General features: G+C 45.4%; 1 protein-coding gene across 1 annotated transcript in view; it reads right to left on the reverse strand.

Moving 5' to 3' along the window:
* LOC141067757 (carboxypeptidase O-like) overlaps positions 1–18,352 on the reverse strand; it is a 340,782-nt gene that overhangs the window by 64,556 nt on the left and 257,874 nt on the right. Inside the window, exons 7-8 of the mRNA XM_073558228.1 lie at positions 16,964–17,074; positions 14,944–15,031 (exon numbers count right to left, since the gene is read on the reverse strand). Of these exons, the coding sequence (XP_073414329.1) occupies positions 14,944–15,031; positions 16,964–17,074 (199 nt within the window). The remainder of the gene's footprint in view (positions 1–14,943; positions 15,032–16,963; positions 17,075–18,352) is intronic.

Here is an 18,352-nt window from a genome sequence, read left to right on the forward strand (position 1 = left end):
ACCTGGAAGTGGACCCTCTGGGTCATGGCTCCAGAGCCCCCGGGGGCGTGCTGACCAGGTGGAACCACCCCCTATACAGGGAGCGTTAGGAGCAGGCCCACGAGGGATGGAACCATAACAGCCGGAGCCAAAAGGACGACCAGGGCTAGGAATAAGAGAGTCAGTGGCGAGGAGATACAGAGCCAGATGTACGGAGGGACAGTAGGAACTAAGGAAAATAGAGGCTAGCAGGACCGGGGGCACTAGAGGCAGACAGAGGCTGGTGACTGCGAGCGAGAGAAGAAGGTGAGCATGGTACGGACAACACACAGAGCGGTCGGACAGATAGCAGAGGGTAATGGACCAGAGAGGCACAAAAGACAAGGCAGAGACGCCGGGCAAGGCAGGAGGACACCGAGCAGAGGAGCTACCGGAGGCAGCGCAGACAGGGCGGAAGGATAGCACAGAGGATATAGGGACCTGAGGGTGGCGGAAACGCTAGAGCAGGAACAGCGTCACCGCAGAAGATAATCAGGCGTCTTACCTGATAAGACAACTTGCTGAAGTAGCCGGTGGGTGCCGCCATGTTGGGGGAGGAGCCACTGCGTTACTGCTCCCAGAGGTCCAAGCGCCAAGGGGGTAGACAGGCGCAGGCGTGCAGGAACGACGACGGGGAGCCCGGACGTCTGGAGTAGGAGCGCGCCGGGAGGCGCGCAGAAGAGCAGCGGGACCGTGCTGGTAGGTATGGCAGGCAGGGGGCATGACAGTACCACCCTCTTTCTAATGCTGGAGAGAAATCTTTTCATAATACGAGGAGCATCAATATTCTCTCGGGGTTCCCAAGATCTCTCCTAGGGGACCAAAACCCCTCCAATTGACCAAAAACAAAGTTCTTCCCCTAACCGTCTTCATAGCAAGTATATCCTTCACCTCAAAAGTGTTGTCAGCACTACTTGGTAGGGGGGTGAGGGAAGGAGCTGAGTGAAAACAATTAAACACTGCTGGTTTGAGGAGTGATACAAGAAAGACGTCAGGGATACGCAGTGAGACGGGTAATTTTAATTTGTAGGCTACATTGTTGATGCGTTTTACGATTTCCAAAGGGCCAATGTAACGTGGACCTATCTTATAGGATGGGATTTTTAGCCTGATGTATCGTGAGGACAGCCAAACCTTATCTCCTGGGCGGTACGGAGGAGCGTCCAAACGTTTTTTTTCGGCATACCACTTCATTTTGCCACTGGCAGTTTCAAGAGCCTCCTTGGTCTCTCTCCAAATCTGAGAGAAGTCCGCGGACACGGAGTCCGCCGCCAGCACGCCAGAGGTGGGGGAAACTGGAAGGGGAATGCTGGGATGCTGTCCAAAGACTACGAAAAAAGGAGACTTGGAGGAGGCTTCACTGGGATGATTATTGTAGGCGAATTCGGCCCAGGGCAGCAGAGAAACCCAGTTGTCCTGGTGGGCGTTGGAAAAATGCCGGAGATAGGAAGTTAGAGTTTGGTTGACTCGTTCAACTTGCCCATTCGACTGCGAATGATAAGCCGAGGAGAAATCTAGAGTGATCATTAATCCGCAGAGAGCTCGCCAAAAGCGGGAGGTAAACTGGACTCCTCGGTCCGAGACAATATGCAGAGGAAAACCATGGAGGCGGAAGATGTGGAGCAAGAAAATCTTCGCCAACTCAGGGGCCGTAGGCAGACCAGGTAAGGGAATGAAATGGGTCATTTTGGAAAACCGATCTACGACCACCAGGATCACCGAGCACTTAGAGGAAGGAGGTAAATCGGTAATAAAGTCCATAGCAATGTGGGTCCATGGGACAGAAGGCACAGGCAACGGGTGTAGGAGACCAGAAGGACGTTGTCTAGGGACTTTGTTTCTGGAGCAGGAGGGACAGGAGGCGATGAACTCCACTATGTCTTGGTGAAGCGAGGGCCACCAATAGTGGCGGGAGATGAGTGAGAGGGTCTTCCTGGTTCCAGCATGCCCGGAAAACTTCGAGGAATGGCTCCATCATAGGACCTTCAGCCTGTCCCCACTTGGCACAAAGGTTTTACCCGGTGGTGGAGTGACTGGGCTTAGTGGGGCCACGGTAAGAATCTTGGCCGGGTTAATAATATGTGTAGGTTCATCCTCGCTGTCCATAGGCAAAAATGACCGGGATAAGGCATCAGCCTTGATGTTCTTGTCTCCCGGTCGGAAGTAGAGTTCAAAATCGAATCGCCCGAAGAACAAAGACCACCTGGCCTGCTGTAGGTTGAGTCTTTGGGCGGACTGAACATACTCCAAATTCTTGTGAGCCATGAAGATGATGAACGGATGGACTGCCCCTTTGAGGAGATGGCGCCACTCCTCGAGGGCTAGCTTAATGGCTAACAGCTCTCTATCCCCAATGGAGTAATTTCGTTCCGGAGCGGAAAAGGCTTTAGAGAAGAATCCGAAGGTGACTAAGTGGCCAGAGGAGGTTTTCTGCAGAAGAACTGCTCCTGCTCAAACTGAAGATGCGTCCACCTCGAGGACGAATGGCCTATTGGCATTAGGGCAGTGGAGCACAGGAGATTTTGCGAATTCTTGTTTCAGAGCCTCGAAGGCGACCTCAGCGTCCGCGGGCCAGTGGTTATGATTGGCCCCCTTGCGGACAAGAGCAGAAATGGGCTTAGTCAGGGTCGAGAAATGAGGGATAAATTGCCTATAATTGGCAAATCCCAAAAAACGCTGGATCGCCTTCACCCCAAGTGGACGTGGCCAATCGAGGACCGCAGAAACCTTCTCAGGATCCATCTCCAACCCGGAGCTCGAGACGATGTACCCAAGAAAGGGCAGCGAAGATTGCTCAAAAATGCATTTCTCCAATTTGGCAAAAAGGAGATTTTCCCTGAGGCGTTGGAGAACCTGGCAGACATCTCGGCGATGAGTGGACAGGTCTGGGGAGAAGATCAAGATGTCGTCTAGGTAGACTACGACACAGGAGTATAGGAGGTCTCGGAAGATATCGTTAACGAGCTCCTGGAAGACCGCTGGCGCGTTGCAGAGGCCAAAAGGCATGACTAAATATTCGTAGTGGCTGTCTCGTGTGTTGAATGCGGTCTTCCACTCATCTCCTGAACGTATGCTAACAAGGTTGTAGCCTCCTCGCAGGTCAAGCTTGGTAAAAACTCTTGCTCCCCTCAAGCGGTCAAAAAGCTCCAAGATAAGCGGCAGTTGATATTTGTTCTTCACCGTGATGCGGTTTAGGCCACGATAATCAATACACGGACGAAGAGACCAATCCTTCTTTTTCACAAAGAAGAAGCCTGCTCCAGCAGGGGACGAAGATTTCCGAATGAAGTCTCAGGCTAGGTTGTCTTGAACATATTCGGACATGGCCTGAGACTCCGCTGGAGAGAGAGAGGGTAAATCCTTCCACGAGGAGGCATGGTACCAGGAATGAGCTCAATGGGGCAATCGTAGGAACGGTGTGAAGGAAGGACTTCAGCTTCTTTCTTGTTTAAGATGTCCGAGAAGGAACTGTACGCGGACAACAGCCCGGCGAGGACAGGGAGGGGATGGGGAATACCCACTGGACGAACCAGCAGCAGGCACCGAGCCCGACAGGACTCCCCCCAGTGCAGAACATTGCCATTACGCCAATCCAAGGTGGGCTCGTGGAGCTGCAGCCAAGGAAGGCCGAAAAGGACGGGATGAGAAATACCAGCCAGAAGATAGAACGTAATTCTCTCCTTGTGCAAGGCCCCTACCTGTAACTCTACTTCCTGTGTTACCACCGTAACGGTCTCTAGCAAAGGTCTGCCATCCACAGAGGTGAGGACCTGAGGCCTCTCGAGGGTCCTAACGGGGATAGACAATTTGGTGACCTCATCGAGCCTGATAAAATTTCCAGCAGCACCCGAATCCACATAGGCCACCAAAGAAACCTGCTTACTACTGACATGCAGTAGGACAGACAAAGTAAGGGGTTGAGAGGTATCACGCCCACCTAGGGATGCCTCCCTTACCTGACCTAGGCAGAGAAGTTCTGGACGTTCCGGACAGGAGCGGAGCAAATGTGAGCCACTGCCGCAATAGAAACAGAGGCCTTGGGTACCTCTCTCCCTACGGCGCTGTTCAGAGAGCTTCACACGGACCACTTGCATCGGCTCCGGTGCGGAATTGGAGGTAGAAGCCCTGGGTCGAGAACTGGGTGGTCTGCGAGCGGTTGGCGTTGGGCGAGAAAGTCATCTCTCGCGGGACCGCTCTTGGAACCGGAGGTCAATCCGAGTGGCTAGAGAAATTAGATCCTCCAGAGCGGTAGGGTTATCGCGACCAGCGAGCTCGTCCTTTATACGACCCGAAAGTCCCCGCCAAAAGGCTCCTACCAATGCCTCATTGTTCCACCCCAAGTCGGACGACAGGGTCCGAAACTGGATGGCATACTGACCCACGGTTTGTGAACCCTGACAAAGACTGAACAGGGACTCCGTAGTGGAGGCTAGACGACCTGGTTCGTCGAACACCCGCCGAAAAGTGTCCAGAAAAAGGGCCAGCTGGGAAACTACGGGATCATCACGCTCCCAAAGGGGATTCACCCACGCCAAAGCGTCCTCCTCTAAATGAGAAATAATGAAGGCCACCTTGGCAGTGGGGTACTGTTGGGGCAACAGTTCAAAATGGAGACGACATTGGTTCAGGAAACCCCAGCATAGTTTAGCATCACCATTGTACCGGGGCGGTTTGGCCAAGCGTGGTGGAGGGTGAGAAAGCGCAACGGGAGGAGACGCTGAGGCAGCCGACTGCAAGGAGAGCAATCGAGTGTCCACAGAGGCCATGTAGCTAAGAATATCCGTTTGGGTGTCTTGCTGCTGGGCCAGCTCCTGTTGTAAACCCACCAGCTGAGAAGCATTCCCTGGATCAGCGGATTGGAGGGCAGAAAAGCGCGAGTCCATAGATTTCATTAAGGACATTATGCGTGTTTGATTCTCCTGTAAAGACACTAACTCCGTCTGAGCAGCCGCGGCTCCAGTGGGATCCATGGCCTGATTATGCTGATACGGTGTGGGAAAAGATGGAGGAACCTGGAAGTGGACCCTCTGGGTCACAGCTCCAGAGCCCCTGGGGGCGAGCTGACCAGGTGGAACCACACCCTATACAGGGAGCGTTAGGAGCAGGCCCACGAGGGATGGAACCGTAACAGCCGGAGCCAAAGGGACGACCAGGGCTAGGAATAAGAGAGTCAGTGGAGAGGAGATACAGAGCCAGATGTACGGAGGGACAGTAGGAACTAAGGAAAATAGAGGCTAGCAGGACCGGGGCACTAGAGGCAGACGGAGGCTGGTGACTGCGGGCGAGAGAGGAAGGTGAGCATGGTACGGACAACACACAGAGCGGTCGGACAGATAGCAGAGGGTAACGGACCAGAGAGGCACAAAGGACAAGGCAGGAGGACACTGAGCAGAGGAGCTACCGGAGGCAGCGCAGACAGGGCGGAAGGATAGCACAGAGAATACAGGGACCTGAGGGTGGCGGAAACGCTAGAGCAGGAACAGCGTCACCGCAGAAGATAATCAGGCGTCTTACCTGACAAGACGCCTTGCTGAAATAGCTGGTGGGCGCCGCCATGTTGGGGGCGGAGCCACTGCGTCACTGCTCCCAGAGGTCCGAGCGCCAAGGGGGTAGACAGGTGCAGGCGCGCAGGAACGACGATGGGGAGCCCGGATGTCTGGAGCGGGGACGCGACGTGGAGTAGGAGCGCGTCGGGAGGCGCGCAGAAGAGCAGCAGGACCGCGCTGGTAGGTATGGCAGGCAGGGGGCATGACAGACGTCACTATGTCTAACGTGAATCTAGCAGAGGACACATCTGGACCTCGGCCAAATACGGAGAAACATTTTTTTTGTAAAGCCTAACTATGGCATGCATTATACTACTATGGGGTGCATTATACTATGGGGGTGTATTATACTACTATGGGGTGCAACATACTGCTATGGGGGGTGCATTATACAACTATGGGGGTGCATTACACTATGGGGGTGTATTATACTACTATGGGGTGCAACATACTGCTATGGGGGTGCAATCTACTACTATGGGGGTGCATTATACTACTATGAGGGTGCATTATACTACTATGGAGGTGAAATATACTGCTATGTGGGTGCAATCTATTACTATGGTGGTGCATTATACTACTATGGGGTGCATTATACTACTATGAGGGTGCATTATACTACTATGGGGGTACATTATACTACTATGGGGGTACATTATACTATGGAGGTGCAATATACTACTATGGGGGTGTATTATACTACTATGTGGGTGCATTATACTGCTATGGGGGTGCATCATACTACTATGGGGGTGCATTATACTGCTATGGGGGTGCATCATACTGCTATGGGGGTGCATTATACTGCTATGGGGGTGCATTATACTGCTATATGAGGTGCATTATACTACTATGGGGCTGCATTATGTTGCTATGGGGGTGCATTATACTACCATGGGGATGCTTTATACTGCTATGGGGGTGCATTCTACTGCTATAGGGATGCATTACACTACTATGTGGGTGCAATATACTGCTACGGGGGTGCATTTAATACTATGGGGGTGCATTATACTACTATGGGGGTGCATTATACTACTATGGGGGTGCATTATACTACCATGGGGCTGCATTATACTACCATGGGGATGCTTTATACTGCTATGGGGGTGCAGCATACTACCATGGGGATGCATTCTACTGCTATAGGGATGCATTACACTACTATGGGGGTGCATTAAACTACTATGGGGGTGCATTATACTCCTATTGGAGTGCATTATACTGATATGGTAGTGCATTACACTGCTATGGGAGTGCATTATACTACTATGGGGGTGCATTATACTACTATGAGGGTGCAATATATTACTATGGGGTGCATTATTCTGCTATATGGTTGCATTATACTGCTATGGGAGTGCATTATACTACTATGGGAGTGCATTATACTACTATGGGAGTGCATTAGACTGCTATGGGGGTGCATTATACAACTATAGGGGGGCATTTTACTGCTATGAGAGTGCATTATACCGCTATAGGGGTGCATTATACTACTATGAGGGTGCATTACACTCCTATGGGGGTGCATTATACTGCTATATATATGACTATGGGATGCATTATACTCATTTGGGAGTATAATATATGCATCTATATATGACTATCTTTGTACCTCATATACCAGACCATACCATCAATTATGGGTGTCAGGTCCAAGCATTCCTACATGAACAGTTTCCTGGAAAGTGGATTGGTCATCGTGGGCCAGTTAAATGGCCACCAAGGTCTCCCGATTCCTGATCTGACCCCCTTAGACTTTTATCTTTGGGGTCATCTGAAGGCAATTGTCTATGCTGTGAAGATACGAGATGTGCAGCATCTGAACCAACAGATATTGGAAGCCTGTGCTAGCATTTCTTCTGCGGTGTTGCTATCAGTGTGTCAAGAGTGGGAGAGGAGGGTTGCATTGACAATCCAACACAATGGGAAGCACTTTGAATACATTTTATTAGTGGTCATAAACTTGTAAATAACTCATGAAAGAATAAAGTTATGTTAAAACCAAGCACATCATTGTTTTTCTTGTGGAATTCTCAATAAGAATGATGTGTCACATGACCCTCTCCCCATTGAAAAAAAAATAATGTTGGATCCAAAATGGCAGACTTCAAAATGGCCACCATGGTGACCACCTATCTGGAAAAGTTTCCCCTCTCCCATATACTAATGTGCCGCAAGCAGGAAGTTGATATCACCAACTATTCCAATTTTATTTAGGTGTATCCATATAAATGGCCCACCATGTACTGCTATGGGAGTGCATTACACTACTATGGGGGGTGCAATGTATGGGGTGCAATATACTGCTATGGGAGTGCATTGTACTACTATGGGGTGCATTATACAACTATGAGGGTGCATTATACTACTATGGGAGTGCACTATACTCTTATGGTGGTGCATTATACTACTATTGTGGTGCATTATACTGCTATAGGGTTTGTGATAAAACACTCCGGGATTGCCTTTGCTGGGGTCAAAGGTCACGTGCGTTCAGCATGAAACTCAGGCGCAGAGCTGGGATTCGGGTATAACTGACACTGGGTCAGGTTTATTAACGGTGAAAGCAATGCATAAAGGAAATAAAACATAAAACAAATCCTTGCCTGTCCGGCACTAACTAAACAAGGTACAACCTAACTACCAACTGGCGGGCTTCTCCCGTCCAGCCAAACCACAGTTGCAGTGGGCACTGCTTCCACTCACGTGTGTCTCTCACACAGACAGGCCCTCTGTGTCCCCAGGCTGAGACCCTCACACAACCACCTGACATCCTTTTATATCCGCCTCTCATTACACAGGTCAACGAAAAAAAATTTTTTTTCTGGTGTCCAAAATATTTTAATGAATTTGGGGTATTTTTGGGGTGCTGATTCTGAATATGTCATCAGTTTTGCCAGATTGGCTCAAGTTTTTGAGATTTTTGGTATCTTATTTATAGCACTTGTTGGTAAATGCGACGCATCATCTCATTAATTTCTTTGGATTAGTACTTGAACTGAGCAGTTCTCAATATAGTTTTGTGTTAATTAGTGTTCTAAAAGTTTGTTCATAGCTTGATTTTTGCACTAACTTTATGTTGTTGTCTGTTTTCCAGTGAAAAGCATGAACTCATCATGAAGAAGTTGTCTTAACGATCCAGACTCATTCTGTTACATTTGTGGTGAATATACACTGCCAAAACATAGAAGAAACATAACACACTTCGTAAAAAAAGTGTATTTTGCCTATTTTGGGGTTATGCTTGGGGACCAAGACAAGTTTTGGGCACCACACATAGTGTGCAAAGCATGTATCGAATTATTACGAAAATGGAGCAAAGGACAAAGAAAAAGCTTCAAATTTGGTGTTCCAATGGTGTGGAGAGAGCCAAAAAATCATCATGATGACTGTTATTTATGGTAAACACAGGTACAGGCACATCTTCACAATGAGGGACAGGCCTTCTTGCAGATTCCATGTTACTCCCATTTTCGTTTCTTATGCTTATTGAATCCTTGCACTTGCACTGCACAGAAATAACAGTCATCATGATGATTTTTTGGCTCTCTCCACACCATTGGAACACCAAATTTGAAGCTTTTTCTTTGTCCTTTGCTCCATTTTCGTAATAATTCGATACATGCTTTGCACACTATGTGTGGTGCCCAAAACTTGTCTTGGTCCCCAAGCATAACCCCAAAATAGGCAAAATACACTTTTTTTACGAAGTGTGTTATGTTTCTTCTATGTTTTGGCAGTGTATATTCACCACAAATGTAACAGAATGAGTCTGGATCGTTAAGACAACTTCTTCATGATGAGTTCATGCTTTTCACTGGAAAACAGACAACAACATAAAGTTAGTGCAAAAATCAAGCTATGAACAAACTTTTAGAACACTAATTAACACAAAACTATATTGAGAACTGCTCAGTTCAAGTACTAATCCAAAGAAATTAATGAGATGATGCGTCGCATTTACCAACAAGTGCTATAAATAAGATACCAAAAATCTCAAAAACTTGAGCCAATCTGGCAAAACTGATGACATATTCAGAATCAGCACCCCAAAAATACCCTAAATTCGATGAAATATCTTTGGCACCAAAAATGCTGTTGACCAGTGTTATTTATTAGTACCCAGGTGCGATACTGACCAGACTAGGCCACATAGGAAAGGTATCTGGGCGAGATATACCTGCCCTCATCCACTATTCCCACATGATTCTCACAGTTTACATTATACTGCTTTGGGTGTGCATTATACTATTATTGGGGTGCATTATACTGCTATGAGGGTGCATTATACTGCTATGAGGGTGCATTATGCTACCATGAGGGTGCATTATACTACTTTGAGGGTGCATTATACTACTATGGCTGTTCATTATACTGCTAAGAGGGTGCATTACACTCCTATGGGGGTGCATTATACTGCTATACATGACTATGAGATGCCTCTGGGCACTTGATAAATGGACTGCAAATGCAGGGGGCCCCCTTTGTAGGTGGGGGCCCCAGGCATCTGCTTGGTCTGCCTGGTCCAAACGCCGGCTCTGATGAAGCTACATTATACTACTATGTGAGTGCATTATACTACTATAGAGCTGCATTATACTTCTGTGTGCGTGCATTATACTACTATGGGGGTGCATTATATTGCTAAGGGGGTGCATTATACTCCTATAGGGGTGCATTATACTTCTATATATGACTATTGGGTGCATTATATTACTATGGGGGTGCATTTTACCATATATGACAATGGGTAGCTTTCTGCTACTATGAGGTTGCTTTACACTGCTATATATGACTATGGGGTGCCTTTTACTAATATATATGACTATGGGGGTGCATTATAGTTTATGTATGACTATGTGAGTGCATTATACTACTATGACTATGAGGTGCATTAATACTCCTATATACTACTATGGTGGTTGCATTATGCTAGTATGGGGGTGCTTTATACTACTATGGAGGTGCATTATACTGCTATATACAACTATGGCGTGCATTATACTACTATCAATCTGTGTTATACTGCTTTATATGACTATGGGGTGTTTTTTACTATTATATATGACTATGGGGGTGCATTATAATATTATATATAACTATAAGGGTGCATTATACTTTATATATGACTATGGGGTGCATTATACTACTATGGATGACTATAGGGTGTATTATACTGTTATATATGATAATGGGGGTGCATTATACTACTATGCATGACTATGGGATGTATTATACTATGATGCATAGGTATGCTGTGCGTTATACTACTATGGATAACTATGGGGTGCATTACGGTGTGTGCAGACACTGCGGAATCCGCTGCGGATTAATCCGCACGGATTTTGCAAAAACCGCAGATAAAACCGCAGGTCAAAAGACCTGCGGATTATCTGCGGTTTAGCCTGCGGTTTGGTCCTGCGGTTTCACCATCTCCACAATGGTGGAGATAGGAACCCGCTGCGGATTCCGCAGAAAGAATTGACATGTCAATTCTTGCTGCGGTTTCAAAACCGCAGGAAATCCGGCCGGATTATTCCGCACCGTCTACACAGCGGTTTTTGTTTACCATTCATTTGAATGGTACTGTACACCGCAGCTAAAACTGCAGCGTGTGCACATACCCTTATATTACTATGAATGACTATGGTTCCAGAATGGGAGGACACGTGGGGTCCACAATGGGAGGACACATGGGGTCCACAATGGGAGGACACGGGGGATCCAGAATTAGGGATATTATTACTGTAGGTGCTAATTAAATGATATTATTTTTGAGGATACTGTTTTCAGTGTGGGAGAAGATAGGTCCTGCGCAGGGTGACACAATTGCTTTTTTTTTTTATTCATCTGGCGTAGTGTAGAGGTTGGGGAAAAATTGGTGAATGCACTCTATATAACTGTCAGTGTTGAAATATCTATGGAAACTGTAACAAAGTTAGGATCTTATCTGAGTAAAATAGTGAGCTTTACACTCAGATTAAAGTCACCCGTTTAATCCGTAAAAACAGCATATAGTGCAAAATCAGCTGCAGCAGATCCACGGTTCAGCCAGTGACCATCAGATATCAATAGGATAGAAGGAGTTTGTGGATAGTCTTCACGCTGCTGACAGGATTTAAGACATACATCCCAGTGTATTAAAATAAGATGATGGTTTATGCTGATGCGTTTCGAAGTACAAAGTTACTTTTTCTTCAGGAAAAAACACATGTATCATGTGGTTTTTCCTGAAGAAGAAGTAACTTTGTATTTCGAAACGCGTTGAAATGAACCATCATCTTATTTTGCTAGACTGAGATATATGTTTTAAATCCTGTCGGCAGCGCGGAGACTGTCCACAAACTACGGCTGGAAGAAGTGTTGGCGGAGTGCTCTGGATGAAGATGAAAGACTTCAACTATAGACGTCACAGGTGAGTCAGAGTGTTACCTGCACACTGACACTATGCACTGTATACTATATGCAGAGGTCCTGTATATAATGTCACTGGTGATTAATGTATTATTTATACAGTCACACTATGTACAGAGCTCCTGTGTATAATGTCATTGGTGAACATTGAATTACTTGAACACTATATGCTATATACTGTATTTCTCTGGCAATTCAGATAAAACAGGTTGTCAAGCTGGCTGGGAACTATAGGGAGAGATCTGACTAGTTTGGTGTTGCCCATGGATGTTTTTTCTCCACCCCACTCCTGTTGACTAACAGGTCTCTCCCTATGTACACAGAGAAGGAAAAAAAGGGGAGAAACCAACCATGGGCTGCATGGTGTAGTCAAGGCTCTCTTTATGGTTCCCAGTCAGATTTCCAAGTGTTTTCACTTAACAGTCGCAACTTGTAGCACTGGCATCACTGCATGTGTCCCTCCTCTGGCAGGGACTCCGACGCACTCACCGTTGTGGCCCTCATCCTGCACTTCCTCCTCCTCCTGCTGCTGTCTGGGGTCTGCACACAGCTTGCAGATTCCTGGGCACTGTGCTTAGGGCACGCATGCTCCCTCTCTCTTAAAGGGACAGTGGGCACCAACCTAAAGTGTCCCCAACCAATGGCTGGGAGACACTTATGATTTAAGGCACCTCCACCTCTTAGGAGGTGCCTGAGCAATGTGTTCACTCTGCCTTGTTGCATTCTTGTGTAAGGCAGCCAGGGTGTTAGCCATGGCAATGTGCTGTACAGTTCCTTCACCCTGGCACTCCACAGAAAAATCACAAAGTCCCTTCTGCTGCACGTGCAGCATGCGCAGCAGGACACTTACGATTACTGTCAGAGTTCCTTCCAGTTCTGTCACTCCTGCTCTGTGTTTCCAAGTTCCACAAAATACTTTAGAGTCACAGTTCTTTTCCAACAGTTGAACTTTACTTATCAATGGGGCTTTTATTACATTGACAGCACAATTCACAAAAGAGCCATGTATCCTGCGCTTTCCCTGCCTTCCAGGCAGACTCTATTCTTTCTGTAATCTCTATCTCTTTCCTCCCGGCAATCTCTGCCATTTCCCTGTCAACCCCTCGTCCAGTTCCAATTGGGAAAGGTTCTGGGAAAGCCATCTCCACTGTTCCCACCCCAGTCATAGACCCCATATCCTTTCTGAGGATGATCCTATTGAGCTGGTGCCTTGCTGCACTGTTTTCCACCTGGGGCCCCTTACTCCCGTAACAGCTTTATCCCCTCGGCCGGCTGTCTGCTTCATCTGCTGCTTACTCCTTATTCTGGGCAAGCCTGCCTAGGCTCTGCTGCCTAATCAGGAAGTCTCTTCTCTAGAATCTATTGCTCTGCTCTGCACTGCTCTGACTCCTCCCCACTGAAAATCCCCTATGCTTCCTAAACTAACACTTCTATTCCCTATCTCTAATATGCCCCCTCTTTTCTAACCCCACTATTGTCCTATACTATTGCAAGTTCCTATTCTATCCCTAACCCTATACACAACGCAGAGTACATTTGCATTACAATACATAACATACATCTAATACATTCACATTAATGAACATTAGGGAACCGCACTCAATTAGTAGACCAAAGAGGGGAAAAAGCATAGGAGGGTCCCCGTGTTCTTCTTACAGTTGCATGCTTGCTAGTTTTTAGGTCTCCCATACTTGCCTGTACCTGCTAATACCTGCAAGTATCTGCCTTTTCCTTTCTGTACCTACCTCCGTTTAACTGTTGTGTGTTGCTGTATTCCCGCCATGCTTGCCAGCACCAGCCTGCCTGCATATTAGCTATGCCTGCCAGCACCTGTCTGAACTTGCCATGCCAGACTGTATACCAGCTGTACCTGCCTGTACCTGCCATGCCAGCCTATATACCAGCCGTACCTGCCATGCATGCCTATGTACCAGCCATACCTGCCTGTACCTGATGTGCCAATCTGTGTACTAGCCATACCTGTCTGCACTTGCCAAGCCTGTCTGTATACCAGCTGTACCTGACTGCACATGCCATACTGCCTGCACCTGCAGTGCCAGTCTATATTCCAGCTGCACCTGATAGTACCAGCCAAGTCTTCCCATTCCTGGCTGGTCCAACTACTTGTCCCTTTGTGGGTCAGCTGCCATGTGTCCGAGGTCTGTCCTGGAGTAGCACCTGGCATCAATCTGGAGCTAAGCCTAACCCCACCATCTGATGCTCTAGCAAAGAGTCAGGGGTTCACCTAGTCACTCCCCTCCAGGCTCTCCTTGGTCCACGGCACAGTGGTTACATCACTTCCATTACACAACTTTTCAGAGAAAAACATACTTTTTTGCAATCATGCCTAGCCCCATCTGAGGCCATAGCTTTGGGTAAATAGGTCTAATAAAGTACTTGTGACAGGAAGGAGGGCAAAATAAGGGGTGTGAACCGAATGATGGGTGGTAGAACAGGGAAGAGGTTAGATACGGTATATATTTTTTTAACCTTTTGCCTGACCCTCTGTTGTTCTTCAAAATAGTGGCCTCAGCTGATTGAATTTTACTAAAATTTGCATTCTGAAGAATACAGTTTTTTTTGCAATTTTTGCAAAGAGAATTCAATTACACTCAAATTTACTCATCACTAACTATTATCGTTTGTTTTTACCATGATATAAATAAGTTACATTTTAATATTGTTACAATTACCCTAGTCTATACTCACATTTTCAGTTAATTGCATTTGCCAGAGTGGGATTCACATCCTTTTCCTACAGTTTCAGTGGGAAGTGTGGTTTGCACTTTGAGATTGTGCATTTACACAACACACTGAGCTGAAAGCTAAATTTAAAGCTCACAAAGCCTTGAGTTGTCAAAGATGTCAAACATAATTTAATGGTTCATGCCTGTTATATTACATTTTATATATTTCTAAAAAAGAATATCAGAAAATAAAGTTTTGAAATTGAACTTACTACACCATTGTGCATCAAAATTGCGATTAAGGTCCACGCCAAAACAATCATCTGTTTGGGGTGATCTATTCTTTCTCCACAGACGTTCCTGGTTTGAAGAAGAAAAATTACTAAAAACTTCAACTTAATAACATATTTGATCCTACTCTAAAATATTACCACCCTCATATCAATTTACAAGAGATTACTCCTGCAACGTATTTTCAATATAGCAATACATACTGGATATCCTTACACTACTTACGAGATATTTTCAAATGTCAAATTTTATGTTTGGGTTAGGTAAAACCACGTCACAGTATAACACCAGGGAACAGCACTTGGTCCTCCAGTATTACATCGATGGACATCTCCAGACCTCTCATGGAGGCTGAGTCAGGTGATAAAAGTTTCCAAACCAGACTATATTCCAATTTTTCAATAGTTTGGGTGATTTTTTTTTTAGTATGCACCATACCAAACAATCATATGAAATATTTTGGGTTATTGCTGGAAAGTCATATTTCAAGCCATATTTGGATGATGTAGAACTGGGTCTTGTGGCGATAACACTACAATATAAGGATACATGGTAGTAACACAAGTGAATTTGCTCATATACTGTATCATATTATATTATATATTATTTTAGCCATGTGATGTCCAAGGTCACTCTGTGTAACTGCAAGATTGTGCGCCGGCACCAAGAATCCTCCCAGCGCACTGCACACAATGTGAGGATTCACAAGTAAGCAGTCACATAAAGTGACTGCATACTTGTACAGCAGCTTAGGACCAAACAACCTTTTGAAGCATATTCACCCCTTAGTGACCATCAATATGTGTTTTTAGTGACTTGCGTTATAACGGCTAGCATCATCCCCCAACAGGTGACAATCCTATAGCCGTCAGCTGTACAATATAGCTGACAACTTCCTGCATCATTGATGATTAATGTCATTACCGACTATAGTCTAAGGGGTAAGGTTTCTCCTTGTGGAGAGTGACATGCCAGCTCTGGCTTGTCAAGATAAGGAGGCTTATTCGCCGTGCAATGCTCCTCTTAGGCTTTTATCCTAAGTCATATTACAAGACTCGTTAAAGGGTTGATTGTGACTTTTAGGATCGCTACTACCAACAGGTGGCGCTATAGAGTTCAAGTCCTCTTTTTCTCTGAAGAGGCAATTTGCATATTACGATACCGACTGTAGTCATTTAACCCCTTAAATGCTGTTGTCAATAATGACTACAGCATCCAGATGGTTGACAGAGTGTGGGTGCTTCCTCTTTAACCCCATCGGCACACTGAAATTTGATAGTTTGATCCTGATGTTTGCCATCCCAATTCATGGACAAATAATGTCTGCCGGCTATAGTGGACTGTTCAGAAGTTATCAATATTTTGATGGTAAAAATATATTTCTTCATTCATGTCATGCCACTTTGCATTTATTCCTGGAAAACATGTGAAGGGTTAATAAACTACCTGAAAACAATTTTGAATACATTGAGGGGCGCTGTTTTTAAAATGGTATAACTTTGTGATTTTCCAGTAAATAGGACTTCTAAAGTCACTTCAAAACTTACAAGGTCCCTAGCAAAATAGGCTTTGCAAATTTCCTTGGATAAAATAAAAAAAAATTGCTACATTTTTAAACATTCTAAAATGCGAACAAAATAAAAACATTTTACAAATGGTGCTGATGTAAAGCAGACATGGGGGAAATGTTATGTATTAGTGTTTCTGTGTGGTGTGACTGTCTGGATTAAGGGGATAATCATTCAAAGTTTGAAAATTGCTATTTTATTGACAATTTTGTAAAATTTCTCATCGTTTTATAAATAAATGCAGAAAATATCAGCATAAAATAATCACATATCTGAGTTGCCCCATAGGTTAACATTTGGCTGAGTGCAATCCGATTTATCAGAGTGCACTTGTTCGATTACATCGCAAGTAGGTGCAAGCCCAAACTCTGTTTTTCAACTGTTTTTTATACACTCAGTAGCTGTCATCATTTACCATAAATCAGAATCTTACCGTTGTCCAGGTGTAAATATATCCATCAACATTTAACACAGGTATAATATAAAAATCCACTTGTTTGAGAAGTTTATTTATAAACCGGTCACTCTCTCGCTTCATTAGAATCTAAAGAAGAAAGTGAAAAAATAATGCCTTCAATGTCTGGAGCCAACATTGTTTGGTTTTACCAATGTCCTCAAAGGCTACATTCATACATCCCTCTGACTTGTCTGTGTGCTATTTTTTAAACAGACATCACACTGACCCATAATTTCATTAATCCATACACATTCATTTTAAAACTGGATGGATGTGTCTGTAAAACTCTGAGTTTGTCCTTTTCTCAATTGTTTTGCAGATCAGAAGCAATCTCTGGGGATGTGTTTGTAGAGGATGATAAATTTTACATGTAATTTTTACTTTAGTGTTCGATCTGGGTTTCAACCAATTTTCATTGATTAATTGTTAAGGATGAATGTTAATAGATAAAATTCAGACAGCTTACCTCCTTCAGTTTTAAGGGTATGTGCACATGGTGTCTTTTTTTAAGCACTTTCCGTCTGGAATGTGCCTGAAAAAGCAATCAATTAATGTAAAAATAAGGAATATATGCACAACAATGTCATAACGAATTGTTGAGCATATGTTCCATTTTTTTAACTTTTTTTTAACACTTCAGGCTTTGAAAGCTGTAAAGCAACTGAAAAAAAGGGATCCGATAAATCTTCATGTGGCTTCCATTTGGAAACAGTCACTACTTTATATGGAAAATGTACAGTATAAACAAAAAAGACATCTGCAGCAAAACCACCACAAAAACATCAAAATGGACTTCAGAGAAGACCGTATAAAACTGTGGCGCCCCTGAGGCTCAGTCGCCACAGAGGTACTGCACCTTCTCCTAAGGTGTAGTGCCCCACCATCCAGGTAAGATGGGAACTACTTAACACACTCCAACACTCGCACCCCACACAACAGGGTAGTTCTGCACAACCACATTGCGGCTCAGTGCTTAGAGAGTAGCAGAGCACCGTTGGTGGTTTCCTGCTTGGAACACTGGATGTGCTGGGAGGTGGGTGGAGTTAAGATACATAAAAGAGTGGGAAAGTGTAGGATGACAGGTCAGTCTGACAGAAGGTCAGTCGGGTAGGAAGTCACTCAGACAGGAGTGAGGATCCCTGGAAGAAGGGATGGAGGAAGGAGTGCTGCAGCTGCCTCAGTGATCTGAGCTAGCTGACACGGGAAAGGAAAAGAAGGAGAAAGACGTAGAACTGAAACCTAAGCTTCCATAAGAGAGAGAAAGACAAGTACGGAATGAAGGAGTAAGGAGAACAGAGAGGACGTGGGTTAGAAGAGGAACCCTGCCTATAGGTTCTCAGCGCAAGGCCGGGGCCCGGTCCCTGA

Source organism: Dendrobates tinctorius, unplaced genomic scaffold (assembly GCF_039654945.1).
Source record: "Dendrobates tinctorius isolate UK_male_01 unplaced genomic scaffold, ASM3965494v1 ptg000254l, whole genome shotgun sequence".
Classification (NCBI taxonomy): domain Eukaryota; kingdom Metazoa; phylum Chordata; class Amphibia; order Anura; family Dendrobatidae; genus Dendrobates; species Dendrobates tinctorius.